Here is a 27965-nt window from a genome sequence, read left to right as displayed (position 1 = left end):
AAACTATAATCAAGATATATCATTAAAAATAATTTGTTCAGAAATAAAATTGATAAATTGCACTTAAATATTCAAAAAATAAATTTATTCATGTAAATAATAATGAACAGTGTGTCAAAACAGAATGTTTGCTAAAGTATTTTCTTAATTAGTAGTTCAAGTCGATGTCCACACATGTATTGCATTTACAAGCATTAGATGCTGCAAAGTACAGTGAAACGATCATGAAATAGCAGTGCCCGAGAAAGTAAACATACACACATCAAAATTTCCAAAGGATGAAACAACCTTTTTCCCAAGCATGACTGGGCATATATCACTTACGTTACAAAAGCAGCAATAATCTCATTTAAACCACATTTTCTTTCTTAGCAGTTTTCAAAAAGATTTTCATCAAAGTTGGGCAATTCATGTTCTGATAAAGAGTTAAGAGTTGAAATGGACAATAAATCTACCAAAACATCATCATTCTTAATAGGACTCTCAAAAGATGAAGCATGGATATTAGTTAAGCTGATGAATTCATTTTTAGGAGCCTGCTGAATATTGAAAACTGATGTAGGTGATGCAAGGTCATTCTTAGCAGTCACTGAAGATATGCAGTCATCTTTAGTCAGTTTACCATTTGCTACGCTTCCATTTGTTGGCATTTTATAAAGTTTCAAATCATCGTGCTTCATAGAGTCAAATGTAGCGGCTGTGGTTTGAGTGAACAGTTCTGCAAGTAATTCTTCATGGCTTGGGTTACTGTTCAATGAAGTACCAGAGCTGGTACAAACAGATTCATTCTCTTCAACTCCAGACTGACACAAAAGTTCATTCAAAATATCATCGTATACCATGCCTCCATTATTATTTACAAGATTTAATGATTGATCAGGACTGATAGATTCACCACATTGATTAGTCTTCATTAGCTGGTCAAGTGACGCCAATTGATTTTTTTTTGTTTGAAGTTTTTTGAGTAACTTAAGGCGGAGCTTTTGAGCTTTGTAATCGATATTATTCAGTTCTGTTCTATCAACTGGGACTGAACTCAGATGGTTTATATTACAAGTCCCTGTCTCACTCAACAAGGGATTACCAACATTTGATGAATTGGGGAGATATGTTTTATTAAAAGAATAGGAATGCAAAGATACTTTCTTGGATAACAATTCTTTGCCGTTTTCCTTTATATTACTGCGCTGTTGAAGATGGTTATTCTGCACACAGGTGACATTTGGATCCGGAGATACAGACAGATTTTTGATCGTCTTTTGTGCAGATTTTGAAAAGTTTTTGCTTTTGAACCCATCAAAATGCTCCTTTACAGGATGCTTTGACTTCGTCATTCTCAACAAACCACTCCTTTGAGGAATCCCAACTTCATTTATAGTTGTTCTAGGTTCATTGGTGGTCAATATTGAAAGATGACGATTTAACAGATTCTTTCCCCACCCTACAGCGAAGCTTCGTTTAGCAACTGAAGATCGATTAATATCAGCCGATGACTTATTTGCAGCAGGTGTTTTCAAAATCGGAGATGCTGAGATTTTATTGCCATCTCCCTTTTGTATTTGATCAGATTTTGGAGGGGTTTCTGAACATTCAGTTGAGATATTCATTTCTTCGACTTGACATGTAGTCATATTCACTGTTAAATTTTTTACAGTGGATTCCTTTTGTAATATTTTTGACTGATTATCAGGTACACCAATGTCTTTAAGGTGCAAGGATCTGGATGAACTCGATGGCATTTCAGACTGTAACATATGCTTTTGAGCCATATCAGATTTTACGACTGACTGAGGAATTTGATGCCATTGTCCATTGGCATCAGTACACGGATAGACAGAGATATTATGGTCAATAGTCATCTGTGGTGAATTTTGTAACTGCTGAGTATCCGGTATGAGCTCAATATTTTGCAATGGGTTCCCTTCATTGTCCACTTTAATCTCAACAAGATTCAGCGTCATAATTGCATCATCGGGTTCTGAACGTAAATTATCATTCAAGGTTCCCTTTATATTGTTTTCCTTTACACGCTCTACATTTGGTGTGGGAATTTCTTTAATTAAACTGAGTATTGGTTTCTCCCCTGTACTAAACTGAATAGAATTGGACAACAAAGTTCCACTGAGAGGTTGTACATCAGAAGAAGTGCACTCACTATTTATGGATGGAGCATTAGGACAAGTTTCAGATGAAGAATGATCATGTAGAATGACATCCTTGTTCCAAATTGCTTCTTCAAAATTGCTGTTTTCCCATATGATAATATGAGCTTCGTGTGCAGGAACTTCTAATGTTGAATGTCTAACACAACTGGAACCATGCAAATCATCACACTGAAGCCATGAACCTGAAGGATCAGATCGAAATAAAACTTTAAATGCCAAACTAATCTTAGTTTAAAAAATGATTCAACTTCACCAGACCATTGGAAATTAATTGACTAAAATGATTAATACTACCTTTGAAAATGCAATAAATATTAAACCAGACAATATTACTCCACACCTTGAGATAATTTCCATTTATAGGCACTAAAATACAGTTTGCCATCAGGCAAATTTGTGGGAAAATGATCTATATTATGGGAAGACAAAAGAAATTGATGAAGGTAGGGTAGTGGATGTGGTGGATATGGTTATAACAAGTCCCCCTGGTAGGTTCATTCTGGAAGTCAAAGGCATGGGATTCATGGAACTTTGCCTGCTTGGATTTGGAATTGATTTTCCTGCAGGCAGGTATATTCTACCTGAAAATCAGTGACTAGTGGCATTCTACAGGATCGGTTTTGGGACACCTGCTCTTTGTGATTTTTATAAATGATTTGAGCAAGAAGATGGGGGGGGGGGTGTGGTCACTAAGTTTGCAGAGGACACCATGGTTAGAGGAAAATGGTTAATATCGAAGGATGTCAGATTACAATAGGATAAAGACAGAGTGAAGTGATGTGCTGTGCAAGGTCAAGTTTGAAGATAAAGTATGTGGTTAATAATAGCAAGATTCTTAATACCTTCGAGGAACAGGAAATCTTGGAATCTAAGCCCATACACCCCTCAATGTGGCTGTGCAAGTTGACAGTGTTTAACAAGCCTTCATTAGCTTGGAAATTGAGTTCAAAAGCAGTGAGGTAATGTTGTAGCTCTCTAAGACTCCAGTTCGACCACACAGAGAATCTGCGCTCAGTTCTGGTCACCTCATTACAGGAAGGATGCAGATGCTTTAGAGAAGATTAAATTTTTTTAAATTTAGACATACAGCACGGTAACAGGCTATTTTGACCCATGAGTCCTTGCGACCCAATTTACACCCCATTAACCTATACCCCTGGTACATTTTGAATGGTGGGAGAAAACCGGAGTCCCCAGAGAAAACCCACGCAGACATGGGAGAACTTAGACTCCTTACAGGCAGCATGGGATTCGACCCTGGTCCCGACTGCTGGTGCTGTAAAGGCGTTGCACTAACAGTTATGCCAACCGTGCTGAGATTTACCAGGATGCTGCCTGGATTGAAGAACGTATCACATGAAGCAAGGTTGACAAAGCTAGGACTTTCCTTTAGGAGTGACAAAGTATGAGAGGTGACAGATATGTAAACAAGATTATGAGAGGCATCGATAGGGTGGACAACTAGCATCTTTTTCCTGAAGCAACAATAGTAAATATCAGAGGATATCTGTTTTAGATGAATGGAAGAATATTTAGGGGAAATATCAAAGGCAGGGTTTTTTTTTCTCAACATAGAGTGGTGAGTGCCTGGAATGTGTTGCTAAGGTAGAGCAGAGCAGCCGTGTCAAGATGGCACTACTGGAAGCGTCTTTTCCGTCGGTTGGGTCCACATGCGCAAAGAGCTGCGGCATGACATTACCTCCGGTGCGCGGGTGGGACTTAATGGCAGCCTTAAAAAGTTTAAAAAAAACTGGAGTGCAGACACACCAACGGAGTGCTGGTCTCGTTCTTTCAACTCCAAGTAGCTGCCGCTACATTTGGTGACCCCGACGAGTCCAGAAGACTCTGGACTCAACACCATGAACGCTGTAGCAGTCAGTGCAGTCGCCCTCAAACTTCCAACTTTCTGGACGTTTCACCCAAGCACCTGGTTATGGCAAGCTAAAGCACAGTTCCAGATAAAACAAATTACCTCAGACTCCACCAAGTACTACCATGTTGTCAACTCCCTGGACCAAGAAACCACACCAGAGTGGACGACCTCATGCAAAACCCACCATAGGAATGTAAACACGCCGCGTTAAAGGCGCTGTTGATTAGCACCTATGGCCTCTCCAGATGCCAGAGAGCAGCCAGGCTAATGCACCTGGATGGCCTGGGGGACAGAACACCATCCGCCCTGATGGATGAAATACCACAAGCCTTGCCTCATGTTTGAGCGGGCGTTCTGAGAGCGGATGCCAGACGACATCCAGCTGCTGTTAGCGGATGTGGATTTCAGAGATCCCCGCAAGGTCACAGTGGGAGCAGACATTCTATGGTGCACTTAACAAGAAAACAAAACCACCATACATCAGTTGATGCGTCCCCAGACAGAGCAGCAGACCAAACCCCAAATGAGCAGGGAGCAGTTACGGCCCCGCAGACCAACTGAGGCACCCGAGGCGGGCAGAAGCACACAAATGCAAACAGCCCCACGTATTTCTGGGAAATGCCCAGGCCAGCTGCCACTAATGGCTACAGTGGCTGGCCACACCAACAGAATACTGCACGTCACGGACAAAATCACAGGCAGGCGGTTCCTTGTTGACACAGGAGACAAACTAAGCATCAACCTGCCAATACCTTTGGAGACCTGAACGCGCTCCCGCGGACCAACTCTCCGAGCGGCTAACTACACCGCCATTAGGACCTTTGGCAAGCGGTGTGTACCGTTATGCCTTTCAATGGAACTTCACACTTGCCACAGTGGAGAAACCACTCCTCAGCGCAGATTTCCTCCGAGCTCACAGCCTGCTGATAGACCTGAAAGCAAAACGCCTGATGCACACTTAAACGTCCAAATCGTCCAGCTCACAGCAGCCAGTGCGCTGACCCAAAGTGTGGCCACTGTCACCGCCCCCACAGAAAGTACAGGATGAATTCCTGTTCATCCTCAGGCCTCAGTTCTCATCCATCATGCCACGCACGAGGAGCAGCAGTATAGCAAGGGCCGCCCCTCCATGCCAAGGCCAGCAGGCTTCCCCAGACAAGCTGCAACTAGCCAAAGAATTCAAATGGATGGAAAAGCTGGGAATAGTCCAAAGGTCAGACAGCCCATGGGCCTCCCCGCAACACATGGTGCCAAAGGCTTTTTCAGCTGGCATTTGTGCACCCTCGAGCTAAAGTACAGTGCATTCCACTGAAAACTCCTAGCCCTTTACCTCGCTGTCAGACATTTTTGGTATTTCCTGGAGGGCAGGACCTTCAAGTATTTATGGACCACAAGCCCCTCACTTATGCATTTTCCAAGGTCTCCGATCCCCGGTCAGCACACAACAGCACCACTTAGCATACATCTCGGAACTCACCACCACCATTCACCACCTCTCCGATAAGGACAACGTCATTGCAGATGCCCTCTCCAGGCCCACAATTTAGGCATTGTCCACACAGGTTTGAACTACTCTGAGCTGGTGCAAGCGCTTAAGGACAATGATGAGAACCAGGCTTTCAGAACATCAGTCTGCCAGACTGCGACAACACCCTAATGTGTGACACGTCCATCGGCTCACCATGCCTGGTCATCCCATAACACTGGAGTGTTCGCTACTGTTAAGGACACTCCCCTTGGGTATAACGGTGTATGCACCTATTATCTTTCATTATTGTACCATGATTTTCTGCTAATAAAAGCCATGATTATTGTTTGACCTCATCGTCTTTGTCTACTTCATTAACTGGCACTTCAATCCTATACTCAATATTTTGATTTATGAAGGCCAAAATGCCAAAAGCGCTCTTTAAAAACCCATCTACCTTGACATCACTTACAGGGAATTATGTATCTGTATTCCCAGATATGTTAGTGCCCTACCATTTACCATCCATGTCTGCCCTTCCTTGGTTTGTCTTTCCAAAATGCAACACCTTACATTTGTCTTTATTAAATTCCATTTGCCTTTTTTTTTAAAGACCATTTTCCAGTTGGTCTAGACACCTCTGCAAGGTTTGAAAGCCTTTCTCATGTCCACACCACCTCCAATATTTGTGTCATCTGAAAACTTGCCGAATCAAAATATCATCTAAAATTCTAGATCATTCAATGTAGATGACAAACAATGGATTCAACATTGATCCCCAAGGAACACCACTAGTCATAGGCCTCCAACTGCAATGTGGGAGCAATTTTTATATATAGCTTTTGAGATCATTCAACATCTAGACTTAAAAGATGATCAGGTTAACTTTTGATATACAAGAATGTTGCTCAGAATAAAAGCTTACCACAAAAGTGACCCTTTCACCTCAAATTTTCTCTTATTTCACTGAATACAAGCACAAAGAAGGAGAAAATTATATGCTACGAGTATTGCTTACTTTTAAAATTGCCCCTGATATCAATTTAAAAAGCAATTTTAATATTGGGATATATTAAGTGATTAGTCCAGAAGAAACCATACAATTTAAAACTAGATGTTACCTTTAGAATAAAGTTGGGAAAAAGTGGTTGAGGAGGGTTTGCAGGGTATGGGTGAAGGGAGAGGTTTGTGATGAAAGTTAACTCCAGTTTAAATGTTCAGAGCAGTGATTCCACCACAAATATTGAAGTCTGTAGCTACAAACAACCTGCGGAAGGAACTCAGCGAGGATGAGCAGCAATGGGTGACAAAGAATGGTCAATATTTCACATTAGAACCCTTCAAAACTGAAGCCACAAGGCAAGAGAAGTGAGAATGGGCCACAGAAGTCTCATCAAAGAGAATATGATGACACCTTGCTGGAGTTGTCAATCAGGAGAGTGCAGATGCTAGAATCTTGAGCAACAAACCATCTGCTGGATGAACAAGTGAGAGAAAGAGCATGGTCAATGTTGCAAGCCAGAGGGTTCCAACCAAAAATATTAACCCGCTGAGTTCTCTAGATTCCAGCATTAAATCTACACCCATTTTGCACATCAGATGTGTACTTCTCTTTTCTGGGAAGGAGAGTCAGATGTTCATGACTCTTGGGCACTTGCAAAACTTGAGTGAGAAGTCAAATAGTAATCAATAGAATTTTATTGCATTTTTTCATAAATTGCTAATAAATTAGCACTTGCTTGTCAGTCTGCTCATTTCAAAACAAAGATCATCATCAATGATTCTCCAGAAAGCCAATATTCAAAACATTGAAGCCAAACCAGAAAATAAAACATACCATCAGAATTCTGAATCCAAGTGACAAAGTGCTTCATTTTCTCCAAATACTGGATTATGGTGCAAATTTTGTACAAGTTGCCTTGAAAGTCAAATTTGAAGGCATCCAAGTCTAAAGATGGTAGACCATCCACAAAATGTAGCATGTATATTGAAGAAATCCTAGGAGAACAAGTTATAATTAGGTTTCAAAAATGTAAATGCAATATATTTATGAACAAGAGTACCTACCGTTCAAAAAGCATTCTCCTCCTTTGATCTTTATCTTGACATTTGTTGCAGGGTGATTTATGAACAGCATTCAGAGGATGCCAATCTGAACATACTTTTGTAAATGTAGTCAGGGTATTTGAACACCTATGAAGGAAAACCCACCATAAACAAAACATTATAACTTCTATTCAGTACAAATATCTAGTCTCTGTCACCTGAGATTATCCTACTAAGAGACCAATGCTAGAATATGGAGCAAAATACAAGCTGCTGGAAGAACTCACCAGTCAAAGCAGAATCCGTGGAGATTGAGATGGTTAATATTTTGAGTCAAGTTCTTCCAGCAGTTCATCTTTTTAATAAATTCTACAATTTAAAATAAGTCATGTTCCAAAAAGGAAATATTTATACTGTACAATATTGTACAGTATAACCAGTGGTTTTCAAACTTTTTCTTTCCACTCACATCCCATCTTATGTAATCCCTATGTCATTGGTACTCTTAGATTAGTAAGGGATCACTTAAAGTGGGATGTGAGTGGAAAGAAAAAATTTAAAAACCTATTTTAATCATACAAAATTGACTCGTTATGTGTACGGTTTCATAACTCCAAAGGAAATGGGCCAATGACAATTTTTCTCAAGCAAAATATTTCCGTAGCAATATGTAGTCCTTTACTAATCACAGAGCACCTATGGCATAGGGATTGCTTAAAGTGGTGAGTGGAAAGAAAAAGTTCAAAAACCACTAGACTAAACCCTCCCTATCCCGTAATGCTCTATTTTTCTTCCATTCATGTGCCTGTCTCAGAGTCTCTTAAATGCCCTGGGCTGCAAATATTCACTTTGTTCAGATCAGAGGGCATTTTTGCTCAACACATTCTTCCAATCATTACTTTCGTCTTCTATATCTCTACATTAATATTTAATCCATGCCTGTCACTTTGTAAAATACAGAACGTGAATACCAGATTCAAAATTCAATGTCAAGTGGAATACAACAAATTGGATTGGCATGGCAGGTCTTAAACCAAAATAGTCAGTCCTCAGAGGGTATTTGCTATTTTGTTACTGTGCTAGGGGCATTGGCACATTATACTCAATCATTCTATTCTCCCAGTTTTTAGTACTGCCACATCTGTTCTGGCAGAGACTTGCCACACAAATGTCTGAGAACTCCTTCTTAATTGTAACTTTTGCTCTACCATAGCTGACTGAAGTATTGATGTGTCTATCTGCTTCCTACACTTGTATTTTCATCCCTTCACCCAGAGCAAGGCGCTCTTTTTTCACTTCACTAGGCTTCATGCTCAAAAGCTTATCACAAAGAGGCACATCTTCTCTCCTTTCATCATTCTAAAGAGATGATTTTCACCTCAACTTCCCTGTCCTCTCTTTCATCTTTACCTACAGCCACTTTGCTTTCAACAGTATTTTTGAAAATAATCGCAGGAATGACAAGTCTATTCTAATCTCCATTTCCTTTCTGCCTTTCACAAACCTAAATAGTCCTTCCAGGTGAAGCAATGATTCACTGGCATTTCTTTCAATTGAGAATGTTCAATACTCGGTTTTCAACACTTACATTTTTGGATTGATTATGATATTGTTCATTTCATCACAATCCAAAAATGGGACTGCTTCCCAGAACACGAAAAGATGAGATATCGTTCTGATATACAAATAACTAATGTAAACAAAGTCCAATATTTGGTGTTATCTTGCCCCTGTCATTCTGAGGACATTGCTTCTGTCAGAATGTATTAACAGGTATACCCTGCTTTATGAAACTAGAATGTTCCTACGAAACCTTTCATAAGCCAAAATGGCATAAAGTGAAGACCCATTGAAGGTTATTTTCGTAAAAGCGAAAACCCATTCAAATCCTCTCATAAAAGTGAATACAGCTTTCTTCATAAAAGCTAATTTTTGTAATTCAGGTATTCGTAAAGCAGGGTATACCTCCAGTAATTATCTTTTTTGCAATATAATATTGCACAAACAGTAACACAGAAATTGATTATAAACATTTAAAAAATACTTACCTTTTATCGTATTTGTAGCCACACTTATTACATTCAAAACTCCAAATATATGACTGCATGAAGAACTTCTCAATATTGCAGTCCTGCTTTAGAAGAAGTGGAAAAGCAAAGACTGGGCTATCAGGTTTACCTGAAAAAGACATTAAAACAATGTCTTTTTTTGCTCCTCACATGCTATTTCATGAAGTAGCTGTATATTAGGAAAAACAGTTTTAATGTCTTATTTATTTGGAACAGATCAGAAATAGTGCACAGGAGGAAAGAAAAATAATGAAGTTGTCAGACTGATCTTGCAAGTGGTTCAGTATTTAACTATAGACCTGTACAAAATGATGTCCAGAACAAGGCAACAACTGAATAATTAGTCTGCATTATTACAATAGCTAAAATCAGTATGAACATGATTATTAAAAGATGAGATAGAACATTTTCAATTTACTAACAACAGGATTGCTCAGTTAATTTCCACAACAAATGGTCAACAGTTAGATCCAAAATAGAGTAATAGTATTTTTAAAACATCCACTGGACCTTGGTCTCCATACATTTTATAATCAATATCCAGAAATAGTAAATAGTGAAGACTTTTTGCTGGTTACAACAGGAATTCCGTAAAAGTATGAATATCAATAACTAAACAGAAAGAACTTTATCGATGTGACAAAATTAAATCTATGGTCATTTCTTTATCTACATCACTTCTGTAAAAATGAATTTGGGTAAAGGAAAAGAAATGGCTAAATAACGAGAACAAGACACAAATACTTTGAGGTTTTTATACTTGCAACTACATACCCAGGCAGACATTTCTAATTATCCCACTTTAGGTTGCAGGCCTGGATTGAGTTATCTAACTTTGGTCAAAGGAATAATGGGAGCACTGGTAGCATCAGTATTACCACAGCTGAAGTGGACGAAATGACTGGAGTAATTAATTACGAGAAGGTAAACAAGTCTGCAGATGCTGGTGAACTAGTGCAGTGCACAAAAATGCCAGAGGAATGCAGCAAGCCATGCAGTAACCACCAAAAGCATGGGCAGTGGATATTTCAGGCCTGAGCCCTTCAAGTATGCCAAAAATAAGGCAGATGCCCAAATAAGATGGGGGGGGGGAAACAGAATAGCAGGTGAGGGGGGAATAAAAAGAGTTGAGGTGATGGGGAAGGGGGCAGAGGGTGGAGAAAGATGCTCTCTGATAAGAGAAAGGAAGGGAAGGGGCTGGGGAGCTAGAGGAAGGAATTCAAAGGAACAAGTGAAAATGAGAATGGGGAGAGGGCTACTAGAAATTGGAGAAGTCGATATTGATGCCGCTTGGTTGGAAACCACTGAGAGAATACAAGGTATTGTTCCTCCAATTTACAAGTGGACACAAACTAACAGTACACAAGGCTATGGACAGACGTGTCAGGGTGGCAAGTGGTTGGCCACTGGGAGATCCTTACTGTTGCAGCAGAGAGAGTGAAGGTGTGCAATGAAGCAATCCCCCCATCTGTGTCCACTTTCCCCGATGTCAAGGCTGGTGCACTAAGAGTATCAGATACAATAAATGACCCTGACAAAAATCCTTGGGTGCAGCAGTGCTCCGCTTGGAAGGACTGTTTGGGGCCCCCGGAAAGGAGGTAAGGAATGAGCTTAAGGTAGAACATTAAAGCACAGCACAAGCCCTTCAGTCTATAATGTTGCGCTGATCCATGTAAACCAAATCCACAACAATCTAATTAATCTTTCTCAACCTCAGACATCTAGCCCTCTATTTTTCTTACACTCAGGTGCCTCCCTAAGCCTTTTAAATGTCTGTATTGTACCAGTCTCCAGCAAAACCATCAGCAGTGTAGTCCAGGCATGCACTACTGTAAAAACCTACTTCTGTCATCTCTCCCAAATTTTCCTCCACTCACCTCAAACAGACTTTCTCACTCCAAGAAAAAGTGCTGGGTGTCCATCCTATCTATGCCTCTCATTATCTTGTATCTCAATTAAGTCACTGCTCATTCTTCCTTCCTCCAGAGAAAAACCCTAGCTCTGTCAACCTTTCTTCATAAGGCATTCCCCAATAGCACTTCTTGTAGTCATAAATTCCAGGGGGTGATTAGTGGGAAGGGGTAGCAGATGCGGGAGTCATGGAGGGACTATTTCCCACGGAAAGTGGAGAGGGGCCGAGAAGATGGGATAAGATTGCATTGTTGACGGCAGAAAATTATATGTTGGATCCAGCGACTGGTGGGGTGGTCGGTGAAGATGAGGAGAGCCCTTATCTTGTTACATCTGTGGGGGAGGAGGAGCCAGGGCAGAAATACAAGAAATAGAGATTAAGGCAAGGGATGCATTGATAGGAAAAGGGAAGCAATGTTTACATGTCCATTTTGTTAAAGACTGATTTCATTTTTTAACCAAGACACCCACCCTCTGCCCATCTGCCTATCTATTCAGTAGGATACGTTATCCTTGAATGTTTAACTTCCAGCTGTGATCTTCCAGTTCTCAGTTGTGTCCACGTTATCTGCAAATTTCTGAGCTTTAAGCTCATCTACCTTGTTTAGTATACTGAAAGCAACACCTTCAGTCCTGTATTCACCATCCTTCTTTGTCATATTTGACTCAATATTACCAGAGGTTAAATTGTTATCCTTTTCTGAACAGTATTTTTATTCTGGAGACTTCTCCTGTGCTCTCCTTTCTTCATACGTTTTCAATTTATTGAATCCACCAGCTATTTAGGTTAAAGCATCACCCACAGCCCTTGATGCAAGACTCACTAAGATCTTATCCCAGGATGGTTCAGGTGCTGTTCATTGAAACAGCTCCCTCCTTGCCAAGTACTGGTTCCAATGTCCGATCAATTCAAACCCTTATCTCCCACACCATTTTTAGCCATGCATTAAATTTTCTAATCTTATTGACCCTGTGCTAATTTACACATGGGATGCTGCTCCACCCATTTCCAATGTTCCTTTCTCGGCAAGTAGCCTACAAAGTTGAAATTCTCACCAGAGAAACCACTCCACAACATTAAAATGGGATAGTATTAAATTGGGAAAAGACAGAAAGGGAAGACAATCCCAGACAAATATTAGTCTGGCTTGGCTTGGCTGCAGCAACAGTTTCTACTCCTTTGCATGTTTTACATAGTAAAAGGATATTATCCCTGCTACTCAAATTATTTCCAGTGCAGCACCATTTGTAAGCCATCATGTAACAGACTTTCAAAAAAAAACAGAAGGAACTTTTATTAAATTAAATCATAAGAAATAGGAGCACAAGTAAGCTATCTGGCCGATTGAACCTAGATTATTTATTTACCCAATTCACATCGGAGCTTTGGTTGAAGCAACTTGAAGAAGTTCTCCCGGACATTGTTCAGTATTAATTCTATCTGAGCAAGCAACTGAGGAGGGATCTTCTTCAAATCACCATCTGCAAATTTAAAAAATAATGAATTTAAGAAAGAATACACAAATTGATTGATGTCAATTGATCCACCTAAAATTAATAAAATCCATTGTTGAACTAAAAACAAAATAAGCACAATTTCATGGAGTAAAACAAGAAAATCTGAATTTCTTCAGTACTTTAAATAAAAAAAATCCACTCCAATCTATCAAAAGCCTTTTTCACATCCAAGGCAACAGCCACACTTAAATCACCTATTTTCTGGGCCAAATAAATTGTACTAAGCAATCTTGTTACATTGTCTGGTTATTGGCTTTTCATAACAAATCCTGTTTGATCCTTATTTATCAATTTTGACAAAAATTTTGCCAATCGGTTTGCCAAATCTTTGGCAAGGAAATTGGCCTATATGATGACTGTTTCAATGGATCCCTATCTTTTTTGGGACTAATTGTTATTATTGCTGTTGAGAAAGAATCCGGCTAAGATATGTGATCCAACCGTTTGACTCAATACCTCCATAAAGAGAGGCATTAACAAATCCTTAAATTCTTTATAAAATTTCCTGTGGAAAACCATCCTTACCAGGAGATCTATTAACATGTATTAACATGCAATGAATTCAATGTTTTCTCTATCTCTAATTGAGTAAAAGACGTATTTAGTTCCATCTGCTCAACTAAATCCAAATTTGGAGAAACCAATTGGGACAAGTAATCATTTTATTAATATTTCTTTGAGATTGTCAAAATTTTATAAAATGGATTTGAGCCCTATATAATGAACCTAAGTCCAGAGTTGTACCTCCCACATTCCCACTGTCCAGATCTAGCAGACAAGGATGTCCATTATCTCTTCTTTTTGTATTAGCTATAGAACCTTTGGCAGAAATTATTTGACAGGATCCAGGCATAAAATGGTTCAGGGTTGACCAAAATGAATGAGATTAGTTTGTTTGCAGACAATGCATTAATATATCTGACAGAATTGGAAATTTCTTTGTAAAGGTTGCAGTTATAACTGGAAGATTATGGGAGGGTTTTTCGGTATAAAATAAATTGAGATAAGAGTGAGATTATGCCATTAATTGATGGGGATTATACAAATTGTCAAAGAAATATGCAATTTAGATGGCCAAAGAATGGGAGTAAGTATTTGGGGATCAAAACAAATAATGACTTAAAAAATGTATGAAATGAATCACCTCCCCTTGCTTAAAAAAATCGAGGAAGATTTAAATAAATGGATAACTTTTTCAATAACTTTGATCAGGAGTTAACTATTAAAATTAATACAGAATATTTCTGCATATACATCTTTCAGACTCTTCCAATACCATTAACCACAGAAGTTTTTCCAAAATTTGAATAAGTTAGTTAGGAAGTTTCATTGGAAAGGCAAGTTAACCAGAGGCTCCATGGAAAAATTAAATTGGAAATACCATGTTGGGGAGGGGGGCTTTGCAACTCCCAAATTTTAAATATTACTATTGGGCAGCCCAGATGAAATTTGTCACTTCCTTCTTTGACAGAAGAGACAAGCCTTCTTGAGTGGAAATTGAACTGCACAAAGTTGGACAGAGTAGCAGAAGATCTCAATGGAATACTTAATCCATTCCTGGTGGAAAGGAAGCACTTTTAACAAAGTATATTTTGAATATTTGGTACAAATTGTGTAATTTAATGGGATCAAAAGGAAAAATATCTTCAAAAATGCCCATGACTCAGAATAGATTAATTTCTTTAACAATGGTTAATAAAATTCTACATATATGATCCCGTAAAGGAATCAGGTATGTGGAGGATTGTTATCTGCATGGGTAACTAATGTCAATTAAACAGTTAAAAAATAAATATAATATTCTTAATAATACAATCTTCTGCAACTTTCAATGAAGAGCTTTTATCAGAGATGATTTAGGGCCGACCATGATGTGACCAGAGTGCAGTGAAATGGAGATTCTGATTCAAAAAGGGAAGACAAGGAAGTTTACATCTGCAATGTATTCCTTACTTCAATTGGGCCCTCCAAAGATAGAGTTATATAAATCAAAACAAAGATGGGAATCAGACTTAAATATTAGTATTGGTAATGAGAACTGGTCTGATTTATGTCAGGACTGCATGACCAATACAATTAATGCAAGATATAGACTGGTGCAATATAAATCTCCATCCTTTTCCCACTCTGGCATCTATATTTGAGATTCACCATCTTTAGCCCCTTACTATTTCAACAAAAACTAGTGCAAGTTTGAAGATTTCATTATTCCAAATAATATTACAGCCCTTAATTTGAACAAATTCAGTTAGTGACTCTTTTCAATCTGCATCATGTATGGCCAGTTCTGAAATGGTCCTTTAGTATTAACACATCTTTCCCTTAGATGCTACTCTATCTTCTGACAATTTCAGGATTCAAACTTAATCTTTCCAGCAATTGCAATTTTAATCCCTGCAGTTCCAGCAAGGTGTTCCTCGTGACCCAAATCCAAGCCAACAATCTCTTTCCAACAGGCACCAGCACATATTATTCTGCCTCATTGTCCCCATACAATCTCAAATATTCCTTCCATTTTCTCCACAATTCTCATTTGTTCAGAAATTTTCCAAGTTTTGATCAAAGGTAATTGACCAGAAAAAATTATCCTGTTCCTTTCTGCAGATGATGTCTGAATTGCAGAGTATTTCAGCATTTTTAATTTCTTATTTCCTAGTTCTCCTGTCCAAAGGAAAGAAAAATTACAGCAAATTAAACTTAGCTGATTGAGAACCAGAGGAAGACATCTCCGAAGTAATGACATAGAAAATTTTTTAAATCAGAACTGAGCCAGGTAGAACCCAAATAAACTAAGCATGGAATGCAGTAATATCAAGTAGGGTGAAATGAAATATGGTCAACACCAGACTTGTGGTAATTATTGGTTGCTAACCTATTCAGTGAGTTGCAGATAGAGTAGATGAGAAAAAGAGCCATCAGGATGATCCACACAAATTTAGTGAGACCAAATTTGGCAAAGGAAAAAAAATCTATTACAGGCTTGGGACAGGTATGCTGTGTGTGCATTCCCATTGGTACATATTTGAAAATAAAAATTAACTTAAAATCTTCAACATGAGAACTTCAGCAAGGTGAAGGCAGATGGTGCTAAAGGCAGGCGAGAATAGACTCTGTTCAATAAAACCAAAACTCCAAAGCTACAAAAGAGTTGGAACTGAACTCTAGAGACAAAGATTAGATATCCCTGATGAATGAATTGGTTGGGACCAGAGATGTTGAGGGGAAATGGGTTCATAGGAAAACAAACTTTGACATCCTCCTCCACTTTGGCAATGAACAGCACTCAGTCTGGATTGTGATGTTTCCTATGCATGGATTTTCCTTTTTTTGGCTAGATGTTATTGGTTTGGATTTGGTTGGATAAGAACAGTTAAAAAATTTACAAAACCACAAAATTTAGAATCATAGTGTTCACTGAAAAAGCACTGTCAAAGAAAGGTTGCTGAAATGAATAGATACAGGTAGCAAAATCAAAACACATTAACGCATGAAGTGATATGCTGGTCGTAAGATTAAGGAAAAGCAATGTAGTATTCTATTCTAAAATAGGTACATTTACATGTGCGCGTAAATCTTCAAATATGGTAGGATGGTTTGAGAAAACAGTGGCAAAAAGCATATGGAAGTCTCTGATTCCTAAATGGAGTAAGTATCCAGTACTAGTTGCTGCACCTGAGAATAGATATAATGATCTACAGAGATTAACCAAAATTGCTCCAGGAATGAGTACCTGAACCCCCTGTTCCACTGGCATCTTGTCCCAGGAATAAACTGGTTAACGATCCTGTGGAAAAACAAGTAGCACACCAGTGACAAATCACACCGGGGATTGACAGCCTCAATCCCTACTCATATTCCCAGCGTCAGCTGATGCCGGCATGCTGATTAAACCAGTAGAAAAAGAACTTCGATTCATTCCAGTCGAAGGTAGATTCTCCGATCCCTGGGGATGATTGCGTTCAGTGGAAATAGCATAAACAGCTTCCCATCCTGGGATACTGCATGGCCAATTAACTGGGATGTTAGTGGAAAAGGGGCTTGAGGAAAGTGTGGAGAAGCTGAGACTATTTCCTTTGGACTTGAAAGATTAAACTGCAATGTGATGGAATAATGAGCAGCCTAGATCAAACAAGTAGAGAAACTGTTCTCTTTTGGTTCGAAGTTCAGAAACCAAAGAATATAGATTAAAAATAATTGTCAAAAGGGCTTAAAAATTAAAATATTCTGCAAGTTTTTGTCTTGACACAAGGCCATTAAATTTTGTCAAGATCATCTATGGTTTGGCAAATAATTGCTGAAAATCATGTACCAATGTAAGCTTTACTCTACAACATTCTAACTTGAGTTTTTCTGAATTTCTAATACTTCAAAGTGCATTTCATTGGATAGATTTAACATTCTATTGTAGTTCAGGCTTTCGCTTACTATTAATAAATCAAGTATATTCAAAACTTTATTGAAAATTTCTCAACTTCCCAAAAAAGTTTGTTCTAAAGACTTAGGCTTTCTTTGGTATGAGAGGGACAGGTTTTCCTTGGTTATGATTGGTGTTTCAAAGCAAATGGTGAACAAAATACAAGTGGAAATGATTGTGGACTACAGCAGAACACTGAAGTTCATTATCAGTTTTTACCTGTTTTGTAACATTGGCTGTTATAAAGTAGTGCACAAGCCTGATCATATCCAGTGCATAATTTCTTAAAAGGAGATTCCACTTCTGTTTCTAGATTGGTTATGGCATTTCGAATAACTTTCAAGTGGACCAAAACTGTTAATATGCAGTCTAGCCAGCAGAGAGCAGACGCGTTCTTCCACTGAAGAATTTGTTCCATGCACCATTCCTCTTTAGGAACTTCCAATTCAGTATATTCAGCTTCAGTGGATGGCTCCTTCCTTTTGCCACATAATTGACCATTAGCCTCAGAAATTGGTTCTTTTGTGACAACGATATTCCTTGCATCAGTAGAATCAACTGCCTCATGACTGCTTCCATTTTTTGAACAAGAAACAAAATGATCAATTCTCTTTAAGCTAGTATTCTCAATTGCAGCCTCCTTGGATAGATCACTGAAACAATCCCAAGTACCTTTGGTATTACAGTTTAAAATTTTTTGACGTTTTATATTCGGTTTGCATGGTTGAACCAGCAAATTCGATTCAAATATGTTCTTTGATCCATAAATCAACGATAGAGGTTTTGGTGAAATAGACGAAATTATGATTTCATTCAATGGCTTACATCCCAAAGGAAAGAAACACTATGAAGAAAAAAAAACAACTTCATTGCAACAAAAAATGTTAGATCAGTTAATATTGTTATATAGATGTAAAATAATTACTCTATTGATCTACAATTGTAAATAAATGTAATCATAGAAAGGAATTGCAAATGTAGATGCAATTACCAGTACTAAATAATAAATCCGACTTTAATTTGATGGCAAATTAACTTGATATGCAAGATTAATAGCATCTTAACAATATGCAAAAATTTCTAGCTCAACTCCCCACAAAAAATGAAATACAATGATATACAATACCCGTGGATTTTCACAAAGGAAAATAGACTCTTCAAAGCTTATACAATATTTGCATAGAGTTTGTTTTTTCCCTTTTGCTGCACAAACTGGACAATATTCCTGAAGATTGAGTGAAGCACTTTGAGAAAACTGCACATGGAAACAAAAAGTAGTGTCAAGAGAAACTATATTGTTTACAATCAAGTTTTTTGTAGAAAAACTAAAAGTGAAATCTGTCTTATGCCATCAATTCATAACCAAATAGAAACCAATCCATTAAGTATGATATTTTTCATCTTAGGCACACCAACATGAAGCATACAATTGCAATTTTAAGATGTGCAGACAAAAAAAAAATTGGTAATTGCAAGTTTATTTTCATGGTCTGGTTCTCATTGAAAGCAAAACTTAGATGTGCTCTCGAACATTTTTCAATAATTACTCAGAGGATTATTTCCTTTTACCATGTTTTCACATCAGAAAAATCTTTCGCCATAGCACTCTGTGCAAGATTTCCGTGTCACTGAGTTTAGAATGTTCCACTTTTGATCTTTTCCAGAAATAATAAGATTAAAAATAATTTGAAATGGAATAAAATTTAGAACTTTGCACAGTCTAGAGAGGAATAAACAGTTTTACTGACTTTTCCCAAATACCCCACCGTATGGATGGAAGACACAGTTATATCAGTGCCTGGACCACTCAGTGGCAAACCAGTCTTGGTCTTCTGTTTATCCATCATTCTGGGCCAAAGGCTAACCTTTACCATCTCACCGGTGATTTGAAGTACATAATCAGGAACTTCTTAGATAAAGCTGTCAAAATACAAGTCAAAGATATCGTTAGAGTATATTAAAAATTATTTAAATATTTTGACAAATGTAAATGGAACAAACTTAATATATTTTAAAAATGCAAACAGCTGCAACACTGAACACACCGAGTACAAATTAAAAATGAGTAATTTGGTTTGACAATACATTGATTGTAGTAGATGATAGTAATAAATAATCTTTATTCCTGTAATAGTCCTTTAATATTAACCTTCCTTAATTTGTCACTTGATATACAGCATGCCCCCATCTGAACATCATACTTACCATCAATACCAGCCATGAAAAGTTAGGAAAATTAGGAACCCAGATAAATTTGAGAGGCGGCCCATAAATTTTGTAGTGAAAAAACTAGCACCATGTTGAGTAACTAGAGGTCAAGACTTAAACAGTACCAAGAGAGGTTAGGAGCAGAACTACCATACTTTTGCACCATTGCCAAGATCTAGAGTGGGGTGGGCAACCTTTTTTTAAAATCACATTCCACCTTTAGTATTCCCTATGCCATAAGTGCCTCACAACTAGTAATGGATTGCTTAAGGTAGTATGTGAGTGGAAAGAAAAAGTTTGAAAACCACCGTTTTAATCGTACCTCATTGACTCATTATGTGCACGGTTTTATAACTCCAAAGGAAATGGGCTAATGACAAATTTTCTCAACCAAATATTTAGTAACAATTGGGTCAAGAGCAGTGGCTCTCAACCTTCTCTTCCCACACACATACAGTACAACTCTGATTATCTGGAATGGTATAGACCAGGCCTAGTTCAGATAAACTTGTTTTGGAGAATTGGTCATTTTTTTTGTTTTAAAAACAGCCCAGTAGCAACAGTAAATCACTTGTAACAGTGTTTAAACAACAATAAACAACAAGGTAAGGCTTTTTAAGCATTAAGATACTATTTAAATATCACCAAAAAAATGCTGGCCACCCCCAATCACCAACATCTCCCCACTGAAGCCCTGATCGTGCTGGGAGTCTGAGGTCCCCACTGCCACTGGATGCCCAGCGTCCCGGTCAGTTCAGCTCCAAAAATATTTCAGGTAAATGCAGATTTTGGAGAATCCGATTTCAGATAATCAGACTTGTATGGTACCACTAAAAGTAATGCCTTACCAATCACAGATCACTTATGGCATAGGGAATACTTAAGGTGGGGGAAAGATTGCTTACCCTAGATCTAGAGTTCCTCCTAAAAAGCCAATAGAAGTAGATTCCCTGAACAATTTTGAAAAGTTAATTGAGCCAAGGTCAGGACAACAGACAAATTGGTCATCACCTAAACTACAACATGGTATAATTATATGGTTTTCTACAATTTTCATGAAATGAAAATAAATTTCCATTGAACACATTAGACTTAAATTTAAAAATCCAAAATGTTTCTACATTATTTGACAAGTAGAATTTGACACTGAATCATGCAAAAGAAAAAGGGCAACATTATGCAAGGGGGTGCAGATCCAGAATCAAAATTGAGAAAAATTAGAGTTCAATGAAATGTAAAAATATATCCAAATTGAACTCAATGGCACAAATTTCACAAAAAAAATTAGACAAAGTTCTTCAATCCACAGAAATTAGAAATGAAAAAAATAATATGGAGAGTGCAACACCATAAAGAGTCACTTAAAACCTTGCTAAACAAATGGGTAACATTGAATTGTTGATAGAGGAGACTGCAGATGTTGGAATCTGAATCCAAACGCAATCTACTGGAAGAACTCAGCAGGTCAGGCAGCATCAGAGAGAAAACCCCTAATCGTAACTCTCATGAGTTTCAAGATGAAATTCTATCAGAAGTGAGGAAATGAAGTACAGAGGCCTCTGCCTATCATGTTTCACCTATACCTGATCAACTCATTTCTTATGGGGCTCCTGTTCCACCCGTCCTATTTACATTGGCTTCTGCACTTCCTCAATCTTTATAAAGTTTTGGTTCAAAACATTGACTATTCTTTTTTTCCTTAGACAGTCTACTGTTTGAACCACTGAGTTCCTCCAGTAAATTGTGTTTGTATTGTGAACACTGAATTGCTGTTCCTTTAGCCAGTTTGACAACATCAGGCCAAACTTCTTTATCTTAACTAATTTGAAGTACATTGACCTGCTGAGTTTCTCCAGTATTGTGATTCCACGTTAAACCAAAAATGACTTTTTGTAAATTTAGTAAGGCATAACACTTTTTAAAACAGAACAAAATCCCAAATTATGAATAAATCCTCATTTCCTGCAGTCTTAACTAGGATTTTGACTCAAATTGAAATCAGTTGTTCTATCTCAAGCATACTAAATTTTGCAAGTATTTCACTAAAATAATTAAACAATTGCAATTAACATCTTCAAAACTGTTTTAAAAATCACTCACCGCAAGAAATTCAATAATCTGTCATCTGCATCCTAATTTCATTCATCTGCAGTCGTAGTGGTAAATAATGCTCCTACAGTTAGACCAGGTATCAAGTAACAACTAAACAACTCAACTTTAAAAAATAATTGTATGCACTTTGAGAAACAAAAAAAGGTTACATGATACAGAAATACCCAGACAATACTCTAAAAAAATTATATTGCAGGATTTTGCATTCTCAAGCATCCATCTTTTGAAATTCACTCCCTCCCTCACAATTTGCTGCAAAGTATGCCATAAATGAACATATTATTGGAAATTGTACATTGTCATTTTTGTTGATTTTCTTTATAACTTCAATTACTTTTATTTCTAATTAAGTAGAGGGACAAACCATTGAGCCATCTCAAAGAGTTGGCACATTGAATTTTACCCCCAAGGGCCAATAATTTTGAAATTTAAAAAAAACATGCAGGGCTTTTGAACACCCTTACACTAGAAATACAAACTTAATCAATAAAAAAAAAGAAGTTTCTTCAAAGTTCCTTTTAACTGAATTTCCAGAATGAGGTTAACCTTTCCCATTTATTTCAGAGCAAAAATTAGTTGATTGACATGGCTGACAGAATATTTGTCTACTTTACACTTCTAAGGAAATAAACTAACTGAAAACAAGGAATTTCATCCAATTAAACAGGCCATGAGAAAGTAATTATATTTTGTAATTGTATATAATGTTGATATCTTTATAGAATAACCAAAGAAAATCCCTAACAAAATCAACATCAATAACAAAATCCAGAAGTCAGTGATTTTCAAAATACAAGTGATGAAGCTGTGAGTCATGTGAAATTTAACTGAATCTAGACAGAAATTAAACTTTTTAAAATGAAATTTTAAATGCACCTTGCAAATCTATTAGCATTTTGAAATCTGGAGAATTAACCTTTCTGAATGAAAGCCATAGACAGCAAAATCCCCATTAACTGGAATTCAATCAACTGGAAACTAAAACAATTGGCAAAAGAAAAGGAAATAAACAAAAGAGGAAACAATTAAGGCTGGACAGGAGCATTGAGACTTCGTTGGACACGCGCAGGTTTGCCCCGCTGAATGAGCAATGTCCCTCCATCCGCATACATTCTTTTCACTGTTGCCACTTGTGTGGAGGTGAGACGGGCTGTCAGCGTGAGGAAGGTGAGCCGAGAGCTGACTGGGTCACATACGTGGAAGTGAAATGAGTCGTCAGCTTGAGGAAGGCGTGCAGAGTGCCTCTCCGGGCCACTTGCGCGCAAGTGAGTTGGGTTGTCAGTGTGAAGAAGGTGAGCCAAGGGCCTGATTGGGTCACTTGTGTGGAGGTAAGTTGTGTTGCTCTCGTGAATATGGGAGCAAACATTCAACCATCAAAGCACCCGAGTTGTACCTCGCTCGCAGAAGCTGTTTGAATAAAGTTACGTAGGAATGAAAGGGCAGCACCCAGGATGAAGAGCTGACCAATGCTGCTCGCCACAGAGGTGACTCTCCCAAAATGTCTCCCTATCTCAACCTAGTAAGAGTCTTTATTTTTAATAGTATCAAGTATATTAGTAATGGGGAGTGGGAGTTAATTATGACAGCAGCACAATAAGCGCAGCAGCTAGCACAATACTGTATGGTGCCAGAGACCAGGATTTGAATTTAAAATTTGTAAGTTATAGTAATTACTTGATTAAAGTGAACTTAATATAATTAAAGATTACAATATTTAATTTTTCCAAATTACATGTTGCATTGTCTTTTAAACAGTGTATTAGTTATGCATTGGAAGAGTGAATCTCGAACGGAAAATTTACATATTCTGCAATCTCTGTCGGTGCCTGATAATCGAAACTTTACTGTAATTTGTTTTCATTTTTTAAAAGAGTTTCCAAGAATATATCACTTTTAGTCATTGTACTGAGTTTACCAACAACAGGTGAGGTAAAAATAGAAAAACATAGGCCATCCCCAAGAACTCCAGAGCCACTTTGGACATTAAAAGTCTTTATTTCTAAATCTTTCCAACAGAACACATGTAAGCACAGAGAAAGGTTACAGGAGGGAATTCTGGTTTCCCATGCCTGTATGAGTGAATGAATCACCAGTTTCAGATCTCGAGTTTAGAAAGAATCCATAGTTAATTTTTATTTGAAATAAAAACAAGTGATTTAAAAAAACTCACAGGATCTCTCAATTACTGAGGATCCTGAACAGAATTATTCAAAAGCCATAAATAGAAAGTTAAAACCCATTGCACACTACCAAGCAGAAACCTAGCCCAAATACACTTTTGTACTACAAACACTGATGCAGTCATTTGAATGAGGGTTTAATCAAAGGTTTGTGACAAAGCGAGGTTCCCCAGAATAGGTGACAACTCAAAATGTCAACTTACCTGAAGTGTCTGTCTCAAGGCATCTGGAATTAAAGGGACTACCTATGAAAGCCAAGCAACACATTCTAAACTACCAGCCCCACACGGACGTGAATTCAAACACACATTGCATGAAAGTCTGCAGACACCTGATTGCAGTAAAACCACACCAAAATTCTGGAGGAACTCAGCCGGTCTTTTCAACGTCCATAGAAGGCAAAGATATTTCAGACCGGAGCCGTTCTTCAAGGAATATGCCAGAAGCAGGAAATCTCAAAGTCTCAGAATTCAGACAATGCTGGCTGGGAATCTTGACCAACAAAATGTGTTAATTGGATATGATAAGGGATAAGAGATGGGGTAAGAATTTGTGCGAAAGGAGACGGAAGGGAGAGACAGAGCTGGGGGAAGGTGAAGGGGATAGAGGTTGAGGGGGAGAAGATGAGTTTAACCAAAGCCAGGTAAGTGTATTAATGCCATTTGGTTGGAGAATACTCAGTCAGAAGATGAGGTGTTTTACCTCCAATTTGTGGGTGGTCTCAGTCTGGCAGCGCGTGAAACCACGGACAGACACGTCAGCAAGAGAAATGGGATGGGGAATTGAAATGGGTAGGCACTGGGAGATTCATGTCATTGCGACGAACAGAGCCAAGGTTCTCAACAAAGCGATCTCCCAGTCTGTGTCCAGTCTCTCCGCTGTAGAGGAGACCACATCAGGAGCACTAATGGATGACCCCCTGCACTTTAACAACTGAAATGTTGTTTCACTTGGATGGATTGTTTGGGCCCCTGAATGGTGGTGAGGTGCAAGTGGAGAATCTCTTGCAGTCACAGGGAATTGGGTTTTGGAGGGGGGGGGGGGGGGTGGTTGGAAGGAGTGGACAAGGGAGTCATGGAGGGAGCAGTCTCTGTGAAAGACACCCAAGGTGACAATTGGGATCAATTCCTCCGTCTCTATAAGGATTCCATTCTCTCAATTCCTCCAACCCATTCACACCCAAGATCAGAGATGTCCTCCTTCTTCAAACATGGCTTTCCCTTTGTGAAAGACACCCAAGGTGACAATTGGGATCAATTCCTCCGTCTCTATAAGGATTCCATTCTCTCAATTCCTCCAACCCATTCATACCCAAGATCAGAGATGTCCTCCTTCTTCAAACATGGCTTTCCCTTTACAACCATCAACGGAGCTCAACCTGCATATCCTCCATTACTGACATATCTGCACTGGCTCTATCCACCCCCACGTGCAACAAGGACAGGATTCCTCTTGTCTTCACCTACCACCCCACCATCCTCCACATCCAACACACCCTCCTCCGCCACTTACAACTTGATCCCACCACTAGTCATATTCCTCTCTCTCCCCCACTGTCCCCTCAGTGACTTCCTTGTCCACTCCTACCTCCCCACCAACTGACCCCTTGGGACCTACCCCTATGACTGCAGGAGATGATCAACTTGTGCCCACACCACCCCTCTCAGCATTTCGGGGGCAGTCATTTCAAATGAAGCAACATTTCACTTGCAAATCTGCAGGGGTCATCTACTGCATCCGGTGCTCTCATTGTGATCTCCTCTACATCAGAGGAACTGGACACAGACTGGTAGATCACTTTGTTGAGCACCTCAGCTCTGTCCGTTGCAATGGCATTGATCTCCCAGTGGCCATTCATTTCAATTAACTTTAACTTGAATCATTTCCACCAAATGAAAGGAGTAGTCATGGGTACCCACATGGGTTCCAGCTAAACCTGCTTGCTTGAGGGCCTTGTGGAGCAATCCATGCTGCAAGTCTACACAAACAAGATGCCTCAACTCTTACTACAGTATATAGACGACTACATCAGGGCTGTCTAATGTACCTGCGATGAGCTTGTCAACTTCATCCACCCCAATCTCAAACTCACCTAGTCAATCTCTGACAACACTCTCCCCTTCCTGGATCTCTGTCTCCATCTCGGGGGGACAGGCTATCTACTGACATATTATAAACCCACCTACTCCCACAACTACCTTGACTATACTTCCTCAAACCCTGTCCTCTGCAAGGATTCTATCCTCTTCTCTTAATTTCTCCATCTCTGCCTCACCTGTTTCAAAAGATGAGGTCTTCCAGTCTAGATCTTCCAAAACGACTGCCTTCTTCCACCATCACCTCAACTGCATTTCTCGCTCATCTGCCATGGCCCCACTGCCCCCAGATGCAAAACATAATCCCGTGCTGTCGGTAAGGAGTTTGTACATTCTCCCTGTGCCTGCATGGGTTTTCCCACAGGGGCTCCAGTTTCCTCCCACTGTTTGAAACATACCGGGGGTTGTAGGTTAATTGGGCGTCAAGGACTCGTGGGCCAAATGGTCTGTTACCACGCTGTACCTACCATCCCACCAGCCTCCATATCCAAGACATTATGCTCCAGAATTTCTGGCACTTACAACAGGATCCCACTACCCCTCTCTGCCTGCCATAAGGACCACTCCCTTTGTGATGGTCTCATGCCCTTATCCCTCCCCACCAATTGCCCTTCCCCTGTGCCTGCAGGATGTGCCACACCTCCTCCCTCACCACAGTCCGGGGGCCCCAAACAGGCCTTTCAAGTGAAGCAACACTTCACTTGTGTATCCACAGGATTGATTTACTGCATCCGGTGCTCCCTTTGTGGCCTTCTCGACACCGGAGAGGCTGGGCACAGATTGGGAGATCGCTTCTCTGAGCACCTTCCCTCCATCCGCACCAGTGACAAAGACCTCCCAGGAACCAACCATTTAAGTTCTGTGTGACACTCCCATATCTGTCCACAGCCTTAAATACTATCTCACCAAGACCACCTGCAAATTGGAGGAACACCCAATTTTCCATCTGGGCACTCTCCTGCCGGATGGCATTCACGCCAACTTTTCCAGTTTCTGCTCACCTGTTCTTCTCTTCCCTCTTTCCAGTTTTCCTCCCTCTTCCCACTCTATTCACCTCGCCATCCCTCCTCTCCCTGATCATTTGTCCCGTCCCTCCCTTCTCCACCCATCACCTCCAGCCTTGGCGACCACACCTCACCCTCTACTCTTTTGTTCAGACGCCCGCTGACATTTCCCCATTCCTTGACGGAGGGCCCAAGCCTGTAACATCAGTTATGTATTTTTGAGGACACTGTTTGGCCTGCTGAGTTTCTCCAGCATGGTGTTTTCACTTCAACCACAGTGCCTATAGATTTTCATGTTCAACTTTTGCCACCCATTTCGAGTCCCCATCCCCTTGCTGACATGCCTGCCCCTGGTCTCATGCACGGTCAGACTGAGACCACCCTCAATTAGGAGGAACAACGCTTCATCTTCCAATGAGGTCCCCTTCAACCGGGTGGCATTAATAGACGTGTCTGGCTTTCATTAACCTCCCTTCCCCCCGCTGCCTCTCCCTCGAAAGGGCGAATGTGCCTCGTTTAATCCAACATCTTTAAATTTCTGCGATGTCCTGCTTCTGGGTCACTCTGAAGAAACGGCGGCAATCCATCTCCGACGCTAAAAAAGCCCGGCGGACCTCCTCCAGCACGTCGCCCTGTTCAAACACAGATTGCGGCGTCCGCGGCTCGCACTCACCCAGAGTCGGGGCGCCGCCGCCGAGGGAGGGGAGCCGCCGCCGCGGACCTCGTGCCCGATGGTTCACGTGCAACCGGCCATGACCTTCCCCCTGCCGCGAGACGCTGCCGTTATCGCTCACGCGGCTCCAAGCTCACATCCATCACCGCACCGCACGCTTCCGAACCGGCTTCTCGCAGCTTCCACCGCGCCTCAGCCCCGAACTTCCGGTGACTGCATTGCACATCC

General features: G+C 39.6%; 1 protein-coding gene across 8 annotated transcripts; it reads right to left on the bottom strand.

The window, feature by feature from the left end:
• Positions 1-68: 68 nt before the first annotated feature.
• Positions 69-27941, bottom strand: uspl1 (ubiquitin specific peptidase like 1). 8 transcript variants are annotated; one of them, XM_069891560.1, is made up of 12 exons: positions 27738-27941; positions 24168-24209; positions 21773-21845; positions 19213-19384; positions 18591-18719; positions 17684-18308; positions 16781-16834; positions 12901-13014; positions 9601-9730; positions 7574-7699; positions 7344-7504; positions 69-2347 (listed from the first exon to the last, which is right to left on the bottom strand). In XM_069891560.1, the coding sequence occupies exons 4-12, from the start codon at positions 19336-19338 to the stop codon at positions 369-371; spliced, it is 3444 nt and encodes a 1147-aa protein (XP_069747661.1). In that variant the 5' UTR covers positions 19339-19384; positions 21773-21845; positions 24168-24209; positions 27738-27941; the 3' UTR covers positions 69-368. The 8 variants fall into 8 exon arrangements, with proteins under 8 accessions (XP_069747661.1, XP_069747668.1, XP_069747664.1 ...); XM_069891567.1 differs by having other exon boundaries at positions 19231-19384; XM_069891563.1 differs by having other exon boundaries at positions 21773-21818.
• Between the last annotated feature and the right edge of the window lie 24 nt (positions 27942-27965).

Source organism: Narcine bancroftii, chromosome 7, assembly GCF_036971445.1.
Source record: "Narcine bancroftii isolate sNarBan1 chromosome 7, sNarBan1.hap1, whole genome shotgun sequence".
Taxonomy (NCBI): domain Eukaryota; kingdom Metazoa; phylum Chordata; class Chondrichthyes; order Torpediniformes; family Narcinidae; genus Narcine; species Narcine bancroftii.
This window is presented reverse-complemented; position numbering and strand designations above follow the sequence as displayed.